This window comes from Rana temporaria, chromosome 3, assembly GCF_905171775.1.
Source record: "Rana temporaria chromosome 3, aRanTem1.1, whole genome shotgun sequence".
NCBI classification, from domain to species: domain Eukaryota; kingdom Metazoa; phylum Chordata; class Amphibia; order Anura; family Ranidae; genus Rana; species Rana temporaria.
In genome coordinates this window covers 315,163,361-315,179,904 of record NC_053491.1, presented here as the reverse complement: position 1 = coordinate 315,179,904, position 16,544 = coordinate 315,163,361, and the positions used below count along the sequence as shown (strand labels likewise).

The 16,544-nt window shown below is 37.3% G+C and overlaps 1 protein-coding gene across 8 annotated transcripts in view; it reads right to left on the bottom strand.

Moving 5' to 3' along the window:
- LOC120932477 (protocadherin gamma-B2-like) overlaps window positions 1–16,544 on the bottom strand; it is a 353,457-nt gene that overhangs the window by 232,364 nt on the left and 104,549 nt on the right. The window contains exon 1 of one of the 8 annotated variants that reach the window (XM_040344856.1): window positions 13,742–16,540. The exons of 6 other annotated variants lie outside the window; for them this stretch is intronic. In XM_040344856.1, the coding sequence (XP_040200790.1) occupies window positions 13,742–16,165 (2,424 nt within the window). In that variant the 5' untranslated portion in view covers window positions 16,166–16,540. Of the gene's footprint in view, window positions 1–7,051; window positions 9,741–13,741; window positions 16,541–16,544 lie in introns of those variants that run through there. One more of the 8 variants, XM_040344844.1, reaches the window with a different exon arrangement.

Here is a 16,544-nt window from a genome sequence, read left to right as displayed (position 1 = left end):
GGTTAAAGGATCTGATTCTAGTTTCATTCGAGTTTAAGAGAAATGCCTTGTAGCAAATGTCTTTTAAAATGACTACTTTAAATCTAATTCTAAGATATTATTCAGTACAAAAACACCCACACATGGAAAATACTTGTGGGTAGTATTGTTTATATCTACACACATTTCCAATGCAGCATAGCCTAGACCTGCAAATATGCATATCCGTGGCACTTCACATATGGACCGTAAACCACCGCCCCTATGCTGATGTTCAACCTTATGGTTGAATTACTTATGGTGTTCTCATTCAGCATCAACTTGAACACATAGGGCCAGATTCTCAGTGGAGATACGACGGCGTATCTCCAGATACGCTATCGTATCTCTGCGTTGTGCTGTCGTATCTATGCGCCTGATTCTTAGAATCAGTTACGCATAGATATCTGTTAGATCCGACAGGCGTAAGTCTCTTACGCCGTCGGATTGTAACTGCATTTTTACGCTGGCCGCTAGGGGCGTGTACGCTGATTTACGCGTCAAACTATGTAAATTAGCTAGATATGCAAATTCCCGAACGTACGCCCGGCCGAGGCAGTAAAGTTACGCCGTTTACGTTAGGCTTTTCCCGGCGTATAGTTACCCCTGCTATATGGTGGCGTAAGTGCGGCGTAACAATGTTAAGTATGGCCATCTTTCCCGCGTCAAAATTTGAAAAGGTTACGTCGTTTGCGTAAGTCGTCCGTGAATGGGGCTGGACGTCATTTACGTTCACGTCGAAACCAATGACGTCCTTGCGGCGTACTTTGGAGCAATGCACACTGGGAAATTCCACGGACGGCAAATGCGCCGTTCGGGAAAAACGCCAATCACACCGGGTCACAGAAGATTTACATAAAACACGCCCCCCTGATCCAAATTTGAATTAGGCGGGCTTACGATTTACGCTACGCCGCTGCAACTTAAGGAGCAAGTGCTTTGAGAATACAGCACTTGCCCGTCTAAGTTGTGGAGGCGTAACGTAAATCAGATACGTTACGCTGGCACAAAGTTACGGGATCGTACGAGAATCTGGCCCATAGCAAATAGGGCATTCACAATGGGCAAAAGGATATTATTAGAAAAATAAAGTTATTTGCAAACTTTTCCACAGGTAACATTATCTAATGTCTTTTTTCCTTTACTTTGCAAGCTAGTTTAATCTTGCAAAGCAAGAAACAGAATAACAGATACATATTCTGTACATATTCTGACTATTTTACCAGATATATAAAACACTACTTAAAACAACGATGAATAAAAATGCTGGATAAAATGAAACAACATATTTATGTATTTCCCCATTCATGTTGACACAGACTGCAATGTGCATTGATGTATTGTGGGCCGTGTTTACATTGTTTTTCTCCCACTTATATTATTTAAAGGGGTTGTAAAGGTTCACGTTTTTTCACCTTAATGCATCCTATGCATTAAGGTGAAAAAACATCTGACAATTACCGCCCCCCCCCAGCCCCCTCTTTACTTACCTGAGCCCTGGAAAGTCCCGCGTCGCGAACGCGCTCTTCCTTTGCCGGGCTTCTCGGCTCTTCATTGGATAGATTAATAGCAGCCATTGGCTCGTGCTGCTGTCAATCAAATCCAATGACGTTGAAGCCCGCAAGGTAACCCCCTTAGGAGAGGGGGTTATCTGAGGTGGGGAGGAGCCGAGAGAGCCACGTGGGAACCCAGAAAACGCAGTTCAGGCCCACTCTGTGCAAAACGAGCTGCAGTGGAGGTAAGTATGACATGTTTGTTATTAAAAAATAAATAAAATCCGAACCTTTACAACCACTTTAATTTTGCTTCTATTACACCCTAATCTGATAGTCTTTAAAAAACAGTAAAACTAAAAAAATAGAAATTACAAACAGAAGTGCGACTGTCACTTTGTGCCAGTTGGATACAACAATATAATTCCGTGAGACCAGACAAAATATGTACTGATGGTCATAGAAGGAATTTGTAACATAAACGGTATAAATACTTGTAAAAAATGGGATTAAAGTGCATGAAAACCATAATGGACTTCCCTTATGTATTTACTGTTGTTGTTTTTTTAAATATACAACCAAAAGCATTTGTTACATCAACTCAGTAAGTGTTGATCTCGTCAGAAATTCAGTGAGCTTAAAACGTCTTGTACTTTCTGCCTCTGCTGCACTGATATCTCAAGAAATATTATTAGCCCAGTTTAACTCTGTGAGCTACAGAACCCCCTCTTGTTTTGGAGCGGTCTCGGACGAGAGGGCATCCGTGATAGGCGGAACACTGAACACAGTGTCTCCTGGGAAGCTGAGTGTTCCGTGATAGGAACAGCACGAGGAGGAGGCGCAGCTTTTAAAAATGGATGGCCGGGGTCTGACAGATTCTGCATGTCAGGGATAAGGTAATGGATTGTCGAGACGTGCAGTGGCACAGTGAGTTATGCAGTGACACAGTGAGGCATGTAATGGTGCACAGTGAGGCTTGTAATGGTGCACAGTGAGGCATGTAATGACACAGTGAGGCATGTAATGGCACAGTGAGGCATGCAATGGCACAGTGAGGCATGCAATGGCACAGTGAGGCATGCAATGGCACAGTGAGGCATGTAATGGTGGCACAGTCTGGCATGTAATGGCACAGTGAGGCATGTAATGGCACAGTGAGGTGAGGCGAAGCATGACTGGTAGGAAGGGAGTATATCCCAAAACCAACATTTTAGCTGGAAAATTAGGGGGTCGTCTTATACGTCCAGTCGTCTTATACGCCGGCAAATACGGTACTAGAAAATGTAATATTGGTGCAAACAATCTATGATTAAAGTATAATCCACACTATACAAATATTTGGGGAAATGCATTTTTTAATCTAAAATGAAACAGCTGGCCATAATACCACCATAAACTACAATAATATTGTTAAGTCATCTTTGTGGTAAGGTACAGCAGAACAAATATCACCTGTTGTAAAGACTACACACCTAACCACAATATTAGGTTGCTGATCACCATTATTAAAAAAAATTGGTGTGACATGAACCCTTTAGTTTATGTTACCCATGAATATTACATTTTAAATATACATACATCCCATATACTTTGCTGAATCCTAATTCCTGGTTTGTCCAAAAGCCTTATACTAGTCATATTATAGCAATGACAGCTCATGGTCTATCGATTCATTGAATAATACAAAAGATGTCAAATGTCTGGAGAGTTTTAAAATCAGTAATTTTGTATTCAGAATCCTTTATAATGTATTAGCCTGGTTGCTAGAATGTAGAAATAAACAGTAACCAAAATAGAGCTTCGGGAGAATATCTCCACACATGCCTTTGTGCATGGTGGTTAATTTTAATGCTGAAATGTGAAATGTCTAGGATCATGGCAGTAGGAGAAGTAATGCTCTGTAGGAAGTTGGCAGAATGATAATAAAAAAGTTGGTGTTTGTTTTCTTAAAGTGGTTGTAAACCTCTGACATGAAATATGAAGAAAACATATCCCTCTGTAATGTGTACTTGTCTCAATCATGAGCACTAAGTGTAATTTCTCTCTGCATTCCCCTGCATTTTCCTCTGCTTCTGACAGATTTTTCTGACACCAAGAGCTAAAATGGTGACAGAAGACGGAGCTTCAGCACACATCCTGTGATTGACAGCCTCAAATCTATTCCTGTGTGCTGCGTGAAAGGGGTGTGTCCCTCTGGTACAATCAGCTCTCAGAGCTCTTCTCATTGAGCTTTGTAGTGTGTAATTTCAGCTCCCGGTTTCATACCCTTTTGACAACGTGTACTCACACGAAACGCGTCAGGAATGACTCCAATGTTGCCATCATTATATTGAAGTGCGCTTTATTCTCAACTGACATGTAAGTGCAACCTTTAATTAAACTTAAACTTATTTTCTGACGGTATTACACTATGGCGTCCCCTCTTTTCTTTTCCACGTTTACATGTGACCTTTAAACACGGATGACCATCTCCTGCATTCTCTGAGCGAGAGACCTTCCAGTTCTCCCTAGGTTATTGTATTAAGATCATTCGCTGACCCCTTCCTGAAGCAACTCCACACCGTGATTTCCAGTCTATACCAATCCTGATCGACTCTGGAAATATACATTTCGCAGAGTCCACACGTTCCGGTAAGCCTGCATTCACACTGGTGATGGGATATTTCTTCATTTGGAAATTCACTTATATTCACTTATTTTTGGAAGATTTCATTTCACTCTTCAATTTTGAACTTTGTATTCACTCATCACTTGGTTCATTTTGGACATTTATATATATGGTTATGACATTTGTGTCTTCATATACATGTGCAATTCATATTGTTGCATATTGACCACGCATGGATTTGATTTTATTGTCATACCTTTTTTTTTGTATCAGAGCGCTACACTTTTTTGTCCACAGCTCCCGGTTTTTGACAGCTCAGACAAGCTGTAAAAATTGTGCACTTTGAATGGATTTAGAGGAGAGAGGACTGTAGATGAAAAGGTACAACTTATGTAAGAGGGTTTGATTTTTTTTTTTTGTATCACCTGACGCCAGTCACTTCACAGGGTATATTCAAGGGTTTACATACCCTTGAGTTTGAACTTTGTTTTTGTATAACTGCTCCTTCTCCTCAGCACGTCATTATTTTATAAGAATGAACCAGGGCAAACAGCTTAGGTCTCATAATATAATGTTTCCTTCTGTTTAAGCTATGCTGTAGATTACCATGCAATGGAGGGGTAAAACACAAACTTTTCAAGTAGTAGGTTGAAAGTTAGCTATCTTCCATTTTCAATATAAGTAGACAAAAGGGTTAACATTTTTAAAGGCATTCAACATCCCACTGTTCTACAGCAGAGTTCTTTTAAAAAAAAAAATCCATGCCATTAAAAAATAATAACATAGCAACATAGTTTTATAGATCAGTACAAATGTTAAATTTGATTTCCACTGAACTTTTAGAATCAGATGAAAGAAATGCAGCTAGAGTGACTTATGCCTAATTTATCAAAGTTCATGGCATAAGAAGAACCTTCTCTGCAGCTGACTAAATTTTTATCTTTCGCAGGATACATTTATCATTAAGGCTGCATTCACACCTGAGCGTTTTGTTGCCTGAAGCGTGACGTTTAAAGACGCTAGAGGGGAAAAATAATATTATTCTCTATGGAGATGGTTCACATCTCCAATGCAAAACGCAGAACGCAGAAAGAACGCAGAACGCCTGAATTTCAAATAAGTCCCGGACCCTTTTTCGACGCTCGAATCAGGCGGCTTGGGCGTTTTACATTGATGCCAACGATCTGTACAAAACTGCGGGGGAAAAACACCGCGTTTTGTCGCGGCAAATCGCGGGGAAAAACGCCGCAATTTGACGCGGCAAATCGCTGTAAAAAATGCCGCAAATCATAATGCATGCACATTATTTTGCAGGTAAAAGGATGTGCATTTTTTTTTACAGGGAGCCTGGAGGAGTATGAGGCTCTTGCACATTTTTCCTCCAGCTTTGTGCCTGTACCTGTGTATAGGCTTTCAGTATAAAAAGGAGGAAGAATGAATGAACTACAAGTGTGCTGATTAGCCTGCTCGCAGCTCATTTAAACTACAAGTCCATTTACCATGGTCACAGACAGACATGTAATTTATTTATTCACAAATTCCTGTGCATGAATGACATGGCTGTGTGGGCAGAGTCCCACACAGTCGAATTGTTTTGAAAATGTGATAGTGGATGCAGGGAGAAAAACCCCCACCTACTGTCATAATAGAAGGGGGAGGGGGTAATGGCACGCTTTATTACCCTACTGTGTCATTTTCCAGTATAAGTTTAAATGTAATAGCTTCAGTGTAACACAGACAGCTCACTCATGAGACAACTTACTGCATATTTTAACAGTAATGGACGTGGTTCAAAGAGATCTAATAAGCATTGCCAGTGTTTTGGAAATCTTGAATTTCCATATAATTACCATACCAAATATTTTAACATTTACCATAAACTCACCTGTATGGCACTGTTTGAAGTCCTTACCACTTTCATTTCCAAGATATATACATTTGAACTTAGAGAAATAAACAATATAATTGTTTTGAAAAGCATCTATATTTTATAATCTTTACCATAACTAATATTTGAATTATTATTATTAATATTTGAATTTGAGTTGTTATATACTCACCTGTATGGCACTGTTTGTAGATACACCCTTTCCACTTTCATTAAGTAATGAAAGTAATGACAGTAAGTAAGTGTTAACTTTTGTTTGTTTATTTTACAACCCGCCGTGTGGGGATGGTGAGGTAAAACAATGTTAATGTTTTTATTTGTTCCATGAAAATTGGTTTTAATAAATTGATATTCCAACAAAGTTCTAGAGTTCAGTACAAATGTAACATTACATTTCCACTGAACTAATTGAATCATACACCGAACAAAGAAATACAGATAGCTGGCATGGGCCTAAAACAAAAAAATACATTCATGCAGTTGAACAAAACTTAAGGTGCTGATAAGCAGTTGGACAATGCAGAAGGTGATAATTTATCAAATACTCTAAACAAGTGCTAACTGCATTTTCACAAACCAAGATCAAACCCAAACATAGTTTACTACTGCCATTTTCCAGTATAGATTTAAATCTATCTGCTCAAATGTAATACATAGCGTTTACACAAGACAACCTTAGAAACTATAAAAGCCAAGAAAGATTGCACAGTTCCAACCATAAATTAAATACAAAGCATGTCTAGGCATAAATCAGCCAGGTAGTGTATTGCATGTTAAGCACAAGCCAAACTGACAGAATATGTTAAGTCAATCAAGCAAATGCAGTGTAGAAACTGATAATTTTTTGAGCAATGATAGGTTATGTTATCAAAGTACACACATATTAAGCTACATATATCTGGAAATACTGTATATTGTGAAACAGTTCTAGAATCAAGGATTTGAACTTAGAGAAATAAACAATAGAATTGTTTTGAAAAGCATCTATTTTGTAATATCTTTACCATACAGTAACTAATATTTGAAGAGTTGTTATATACTCACCTGTATGGCACTATTGGAAGATACACCCTTTCCACTTTCATTTCCAAGTCCTGAATCATCAGCATCAATTAGATTTTCTACAGGAACTTCTTGTTTAGATTGTACATAAGTAAAGTCATTTTCACATGAATCCAAAGCCACACAAACATTGTAGGAGTAGGGAAGGGTTAAGTTTCCATCGCTGTACATAGAAAGTATTCTGGGATCGACTGTTGGATACAAATTTGTACTTAGAGGTCCAAGATATGGAGTAGGTTTTGGTTGCTTGCATTTTGAAATGAAGACTAGCATTACAGTAATAATAAATAAAAATGAAATGATGGCTAAGGCAATTACTAAATACAATTGCAGATTGGTTTGAGGATCTTCATTGATCTGATTGATTATTTTAGGAGCCACCTGTTGGAAGTTATCTGCAATAACAAGATTTAAAGTGACTGTAGCTGAGAGAGAGGGGTCTCCATTGTCCTTCACCATAACCACAACCTTGTGTCTCAGTGCATCCTTTTCCTGAAAAGGACGTAATGTCCTGATTTCTCCTGTATGTTCATTGATGGTGAAATAAGACAGTTCTGACATTTGTATAAAATGATAAGACAACCAAGAATTGTGGCCAACATCTGCATCCACTGCAACCACTTTTGTTATTAAAGATCCTGGTTCTGAGGTAAAGGGGACCATCTCAAACACAGCTGATCCTCCACTTTCTGGATATGGATACAATATCTTTGGCTCATTGTCATTGTGATCCACTATTCGGATTATCAATGTTGAATTGCTGCCAAGTGATGGAGCACCACAGTCTCTGGCATTAACTTGTATTATAAACTCCTTTTGCTTTTCATAGTCAAATGATCTCTGAGCATAGATGACTCCATTCTCCCCATTGACAGAAAAATAAGAGGGTACTGGAAATTCTTCACTGTAAATGGAATATACAATTTTAGCATTTTCTCCACAATCTGCATCTGAGGCTTGAACTCTGTATATAGAGGATCCAGGTAGATTATTCTCTGGTAAATAAACAACATAAGGGGCTTTCATAAAAACTGGCGGGTTGTCATTAACATCTGAAATCTCCAGTCTGATTATTCTTTTAATAGAAAGAGGAGGTGACCCTCTGTCACTAGCTAACACTGTCATGTTGTAAATAGATACCTTCTCTCTGTCCAAATTACTCATAGTCACAATTCTATAATAACTATCAGATGATGATATCAGGCCGAAAGGTGTTTCCTCTAAAATGCTACAATCAACTTGTCCATTTTCCTCTGAATCTTTATCATGAATTTCAATAAGAGCTATCATCGTTCCAGGTGCAGAATCCTCAGGAATGGGTGAGGACAATGAGGTGATTGATATCTCTGGAGCATTGTCATTCTCATCCATCACTTCTATCAAAACCTTACAATGAGAAACTAGTCCTCCACCGTCCTTAGCCTGTACAGAAAGTTCATAATTTCTTGTCTTCTCAAAATCCAGTCCTTTGTTTATTTTAATGTCACCACTTCTAGAATTAATTCTGAAAAGGCCAGAGGGATGGATGTGTCCTGATGTTTTGCTGAACGAAAAAGTGATTTGTCCATTTGTTCTAGCATCTTTGTCTGTTGCATTTACAGTGATCACAGTAGTATTTACTGGAATATTTTCATTTACACTAACTTTGTAAACTTCATGGGAAAATATTGGGAAATTATCATTTACATCAATAACAATAATTTTTATTATAGCTGTTCCGGATCTCACAGGATTTCCTCCATCCAGAGCGGTTAAAATCAGTTCATAAACATTTTGTAATTCTTGATCCAATGATTTCTCTAACACAAGCTCAAGAGATTGAAAGCCATTGCTGCTAATCTTCTGATTTAGTGTCAAATGTGAATTGTTACTGAGTTTATATGTCTGTATTGAATTAATACCAATATCCAGATCTTCTGCATTTTGTAAAGCAAATCTTGTTCCTGGTGATGTTGATTCAATTGTTTCTATAGTGAAAGCCTCAGGATAAAACACTGGAGGATTGTCATTAATATCCTGAATTTCTATTTTCACTTTGTAAATATTAAAAGGATTTTCAACCACAGCATCAAAAGTTAGGACACAGGTATCTTCTGCCCCACAAAGAGCTTCCCTGTCTATCTTGTCCATCACATAGAGATTTCCATTATCTACATTCACATAAAAATATTTTTCTGAGTCTCTTGATGCAATTCTTAGCTTTCTAGATGAGAGGTGTTTAATATCTAATCCAAGATCATCTGCAATGTTTGCTATAACAGAGTCTTTTCTCATTTCTTCAGCAATGGAATAATGAATCTGACCAGAGACTGATTTACACAGGCAGAAAAATAAGAAGGGAATTAATACTTGCCATCTCAGTCCTTTATTTGTCTTTGGCCTCATCTGATCCATTCTCACATCTGCAATCTTCCACCAAATATTTTTATATAATTTGAATCCAGCGAAACAGATAAAAAATGCACTATTTAATCCACTTATTATTGCAATGAGAAAATAACCAGCACCTTTCTTCTGAGAAAACCCAGAAATGGCTGTGCCTCGTCCTGCAGATCTGCATTGTGTGTGAATGATGAAAATACCAGTGGATCTCCAGTTCTGTATTTTCTGCTTATTGGTCAAACAGCGGCGCTCTGAGGTGTAATTGAGGAACTGCAATGCTAACATTTTGTTCAGTAAATGTTATATTAAGTATATTTTAAATGTTTTAATTTTAACAAAACTAAATATCTTTTTGAACAGTTTTCACATATTAATTACATCTAGTGTATTGTAAAACTGTCTGCTATATCTGAGTGAAATGCTTATGTATTAAATAAGGAGTTTATGCTCAGTAATATATCAAGTTTGTATTTTCCCAATAATGTGGAATTTATGGGGTCAGACAAATGTCAAATATTTCATAATGTATGTATTAAAAATATTAACAAAATATATATACATATTTATAAACTACAAAATACAGATACTTTCAAACTGTTTCAAAATAATACCTTCCAAAAGGATAAATGACTTGTGGGTAATGCCATATTATTTATATAAATTTCCAAACCAGTTTTACCTAAAGTCTACCTTTTAATCTCTTGTACTGTAATGAAGCCACTCCTTTTCTGTATCACATGTGGACCATGTGGACCATACAACTAGCCCTATGCTGATGTGGCTCAATGGTTCAAATGCCCAGCAGGTGGAGCATTTACTTACAAGCCTGGCATATGAAAATTACATTATCCAGAAGGCCCATTGCTTCTGGAGACAGTTATCTGCATACATTTACCAAGAAACAGTGCCTAACGTCTCTTTACTTTTAACTGCTACTATAGTTAATGCTTTCCAAGCATAAACACTTCAAAAACTGATACCTAATCTTCTGTACAATAATTTTTTATTTTTTTAATAAGTAGAATTTTACTGAAAGTGATGGCATAATTAACAATACTTAATAACAAAAAGTTCACTGATGTGTGCATACCTCCCAACATTAAGACATTAGAGAAAAAAAGGGACACTCTTGAATACAAAGTATGCAGTAAAAAGGCACACCACTACCATGCCTTGTGATAGCAACCAATGGGTAGTGAGGCTACAGTATAATGTGCTAATGGTTTGTTGATTAATAAAGTACGAAGCAATGCACATTAATGCTCCTATGGCATTTATGAAATGCTTTTGATGTGTTTTTGTTGTGTTTATGAAGCACTGAAAACACTTCAAGAATGCTTGATAAATGCTTATGGAACGCTTTTCTAGTGGAACGTGCTTAATGGGGAAATGATGTAGAGAAAACAATCTACTTTGAGGCATGTTTATGTTGTGGTGTGATAGCAGACATTTTTGTAAATTTTCTGCCAGATGGCACTTGGCACTTGACTTGATCAAGCGCAAGTTGATCATGGAAATAATGGCCCAGTGGAAAAAGGGTAGGGTGTTACATTCATTATTGGGTGCATTTCATAGTCTTGCAGAGAATTTCCAAGGGGCATTTCCACTCTTTACCACAAACTGCGGGCGTACCCCCAAAAGTTCTTTGATTATACCTGCATGAAGGTGTCCACATTTGATGTCCTTCTAAGGTCTGACTGATGCAAGCCACAATGTATATGTGTCACCCAAGGACCCAAGGACCATCTCCTTTTAACTTTGCAGTAAGTCATGACTATCTATGATATTTTATATATATATATATATATATATATATATATATATATATATATATATATATATATATATATATATATATATATATATATATATATATAATGTGCAGTGCTCTGTTACAATTAATGTATGTGTGATATAAATCAAAACAATCATAAACAATCTTACAATCAAATAAGTGCAAACTTGATATCAATAAGAACTGTCACCCTCATAAAGTAAGTGCACACAATCCAGTCTATAAAAACAAAAAAGTGAAAACCTAATATCAATATTAACTGACCCCCTCAGAAACTACACAGTCCAACTAATGAAATCAAAAATGAGTCCCACTATCAACTGTTCTTGTGATTCCTAAACTCCCTTAAATGGAATTCTATACTCCATTCATCACTTCACATACCCTTGTACCCATCAGATGTGCTCTTACCTCCCATGATGGTCCTCAGTGTTTTTAAACAAAGGTCTAATATAGCTCTCGTTTATAGGCAGTTTCTATATAGAATTGTTCTGTCCTAGTTTGCGATTGATTCTCAGTGCATTCTGGGATACTGGAGCCTTCACGGTCTCTCCTCCAGTGCCCATCTAATACTTCATAACTGCTTCACTAACAGACCATAAATGCTCTAGGTGCTGTTAAGGTACAGTTATACAACATTAACATTGAAATCAATGGAGGCAGTTGACAAGCCTTATGAAAGTGATATGCTGCCTTTTTTTTCAACACAACACAACACAGGTAGTTATGAGGCTTTAAAAATGCTGATTAAATGTCGCATAAACACATGGTATTGATACATGTGTGAACAAGCCCTAAGGGTCAGAGTTAAACATTACTTTTGTGTTTCTGTGCTGAAAATGAAAACCATATAAAATTATAAGTATTGATAAACTGTATAAATTATTGTAAAACAATTGAACATATGTTCAATGCAAACAAAAGGTCCTATGCTAAAGGTGCCAGCCCAGAGTAGAGACAAAGTATCCTATCCATGAATATTCAAAACCTACTGGAAAATGTGATCTTCATCAATCTCAGATTAAATGGCTAAAGAAAACGTAAAGTTATGTTCCTGTGTGGTCACTGCTCTTCCTCAGCACATCGTACTTTAAAAAAGTCTGAATCAGGAAAAAATTATTGGACTATGTCATAATGCAATTCTTTTTTCTGGTTAAGCAATTATATCAAAAACCATAGTTCAGCCGAGGTGTGGAAACAGACACACTTATTTTGAATAGCCAGTTATAGGTTCCAATCCTTCATTTGAGGAGAAAGTAAGTAAATTTGTTTTATTCAACACCTCACAGCGTGGTGAGGTAAAACCGTGTTCGTTATTTTTCTTCGAAAAATTGTATTAAATTAATATTCCGATACAGTTCTAGAGTTCAGTAGAAATGCAGCGTTACATTTCCACTGAACTTATTGAAACATACACTGAATAAAGACATACAGACATGGCATGGGCCTAAAACAAAGAAGAAATGTATGTGGTTGAACAATTTATAAGCCTGATACACAGTTAGACGATGCAGAAAGTACTGATTTATAAACTCTAAATCAGGAACCAACTGCACTCTCTTAAATCATAGCCAAACTTTTATAGTACTAGTGTAATTTTCCAGTACAGGTTTCAATCTGCCGTAACTGATTTGGAGCAACACAGCGAGTTCACACTTGAGACAACATTACAAATAAGAAAAGACGGATAGTACAATTCCAACCATAAATAAAATAAAAAGCATCTTCTAACCATAAATCAGTCAGAGAGTTTTCCGCATGATAAGCACAAGCCAAACTAACAAAATATGAAAAGTCCATGAATTTTTTTTTGCAGAGACTGACATTTATGAGCCATTAGTCTGTATTAAAGCGGAGGTTCACCCATAGAGAACACATTTTCCCCTTAGCTTCATGCTCGTTTTGTCTAGGGGAATCGGCTAGTTGTTTTAAAATATGACCTGTACTTACCGTTTACGAGATGCATCTTCTCCGCCGCTTCCGGGTATGGGCTGCAGGACTGGGCGTTCCTTCTTGATTGACAGTCTTCCATGAGGCTTCCGACGGTCGCATCCATCGCGTCACGATTTTCCGAAAGAAGCCGAACGTCGGTGCGCAGGCTCAGTATAGAGCCGCACCGACGTTCGGCTTCTTTCGACTACGAGTGACGCGATGGATGCGACCGTCGGAAGCCTCTCGGAAGACTGTCAATCAAGAAGGAACGCCCGCTCCCGAAGACCCATACCCAGAAGCCGACGGAGAAGATGCATCTCGAAAACGGTAAGTACGGCTCATATTTTAAAACAAATAGCCGATTCCCCTAGACAAAACAAGCATGAAGCTAAGGGGAAAAGAGAAAAAAAAACGAATTGGGTGAACTCCCGCTTTAAATACAGTTCTACGATCAAGTGATATGTACATTTAAACTAAAAAAAAACAACAATAGCAGTGTTTTCAAAAACATCTACATTTTAATACAATTTTATTCACCAATATTTGAGTTATCGTATACTCACCTGTATGGCACTGTTTGAAGATGGGTCTTTTCCACTTTCATTTACAAGTCCGGAGTCATCAGCATCAATTAGATTTTCTACAGGAACTTCTTGTTTGGATTTTACATAAGTAAAGTCATTTTCACATGAGTCCAAAGCCACACAAACATTGTAAGAGTAAGGAAGGGTTAGGTTTCCATCGCTGTACATGGAAAGTATTCTGGGATCAACTGTTGGATACAAATTAGCATTTAGAGGTCCAAGACATGAAGTGGGTTTTGGTTGCTTGCATCTTGAAATAAAGACTAACATTATAGTAATTATAAATAAAAATGAAATGATGGCTAGGGTAATTACTAGGTACAACTGCAGGTTGGTTTGAGAATCTTCATTGATGTGATTGTTTATTTTAGGAGCCACCTGTTGGAAACTATCTGCAATAACAAGATTTAAAGTGACTGTAGCTGAGAGAGAAGGATCTCCATTGTCCTTCACCATAACCACAGCCTTGTGTTTCAGTACATCTTTTTCCTGAAAAGAACGTAATGTCCTGATTTCCCCTGTATGCTCATTGATGGTGAAGTACGATGGTTCTGAAATTTGAATGAAATGATAAGACAGCCAAGCATTGTGCCCAACATCTGCATCCACTGCAACCACCTTTGTTATTAAGGATCCTGGTTCGAAGGCAAAAGACACCATCTCAAACACAGCTGATCCCCCACTTTCTGGATATGGATACAAAATTTTTGGTTCATTGTCATTGTGATCCAATATTCGGATTACCACCGTTGAGTTGCTGCTAAGTGATGGAGAACCATTGTCTCGGGCGTTAACTTGTACTATAAATTCCTTGTGCTTTTCATAGTCAAATGATCTCTGAGCATAGAGGACTCCATTCTCCCCATTGACAGAAAAATAAGAGGGTACTAGAAATTCTTCACTGTAAATGGAATATACAATTTTAGCATTTTCTCCATAATCTGCATCTGAGGCTTGAACTCTGTATATAGAGGCTCCAAGAAGATTATTCTCTGGTACATAAGCAACATAAGGGGATTTCATAAAAACTGGTGGGTTGTCATTAACATCTGAAATCTCCAGTCTGATGATTCTTCTACTGGAAAGAGGAGGAGACCCTCTGTCTCTAGCTAACACTGTGATGTTATAACTAGATACTGTTTCCCTGTCCAAATTACTTGTAGTCACAATTCTGTAATAACTATCAGATGATAATATCAAGCTAAAAGGAATGTCTTCAAAAATGTCACAATCAACTTTCCCATTTTCTCCTGAATCTTTATCATGAACTTCAATGAGCGCTATCATTGTTCCAGGTGAAGAATCCTCTGGAATGGGTGAAGATAACGAGGTGATTGATATCTCTGGTACATTATCATTCTCATCCATCACTTCTATCAGTACCTTACAATGGGAAACAAGTCCTCCTCCATCCTCAGCTTGAACAGACAGTTCATAATTTCTTATCTTTTCAAAATCTAACTTTCTGTTTATTTTAATATCACCACTTTTTGTTTCAACACTGAAAAGGCCAGAAGGATGGATATTTCCTGATGTTTTGCTGAAGGAATATGTGATTTGCCCATTGGTTCCAGCATCTTTGTCTGTAGCATTTACATTGATTATAGTAGTATTTACTGCACTACTCTCATATACACTAACTTTGTACACCTTATGAGAAAATATTGGAAAATTATCATTTGCATCAATAACAATTATTCTTATTACAGCTGTTCCAGATCTTAGGGGATTTCCTCCATCCAATGCTGTTAAAATCAGTTCATGAACATTCTGTACTTCTTGATCCAGTGATTTCTCTAACACAAGCTCAAGAGATTGAAATCCATCACTGCTAATCTTCTGACTTAATGTAAAATGTAAATTGTCACTGAGTTTATATGTCTGTACTGAATTAACACCAATATCCAGATCTTCTGCATTTTGTAAAGCAAATCTTGTTCCTGGTGATGTTAGCTCAATTGTCTGTATACTGAAGGTTTCAGGATAAAACACTGGAGGATTGTCATTAATATCCTGAATTTCTATTTTCACTTTATAAATATTGAAAGGATTTTCAACTACAGCATCAAAGGTTAGGAAGCAGGTAGCTTCTGCCCCACACAGTGTCTCTCTATCTATCCTGTCCTTCACATAGAGATGTCCATTGTCTACATTCACATACAAATATTTCTCTGAGTCTCGTGACACAATTCTCAATTTTCTAGATGAGAGCTCATTAATATCTAATCCAAGATCCTTGGCAATATTTGCTATAACAGAGTCTGTTCTCATTTCTTCAGCAATGGAATAATGAATCTGACCCGAGACTGAATGACACAGCCAGGAAAAAGATAATAAGGAAAATAATACTTGCCACCTCAGTCTTTTATATATCTTTAGCTTCATTAGCTTCATGTGATTCATTCTCTACATCTGCAATCTTCTTTCAAATATTTTGTAAAGTATGTGTAATCCAGTGAAAGAGAAAGAGAGCACTGTTCAAGCCACTTGTCAGAGAAAAGAGGAAATATCCAGCACCTCTTGCAGAGAAAATCCAGAAATGGCTGTGCCTTTTCATGAAGATCTGTAGTGTTGTGTGAATGATGAAAATACCAGTGGATCTCCAGTTCTGTATTTTCTGCTTATTAGTCAAACAGCGGCGCTCTGAGGTGTAATTGAGGAACTGCAATGCTAACGTTTTACTCAGTAAAACATATGTTATGGCTATTTTTTAATGATTTATTTTAGCCTAAAATAACTAAATATCATATCTAATGGCATCTGTGTTTGCTACATACTATAT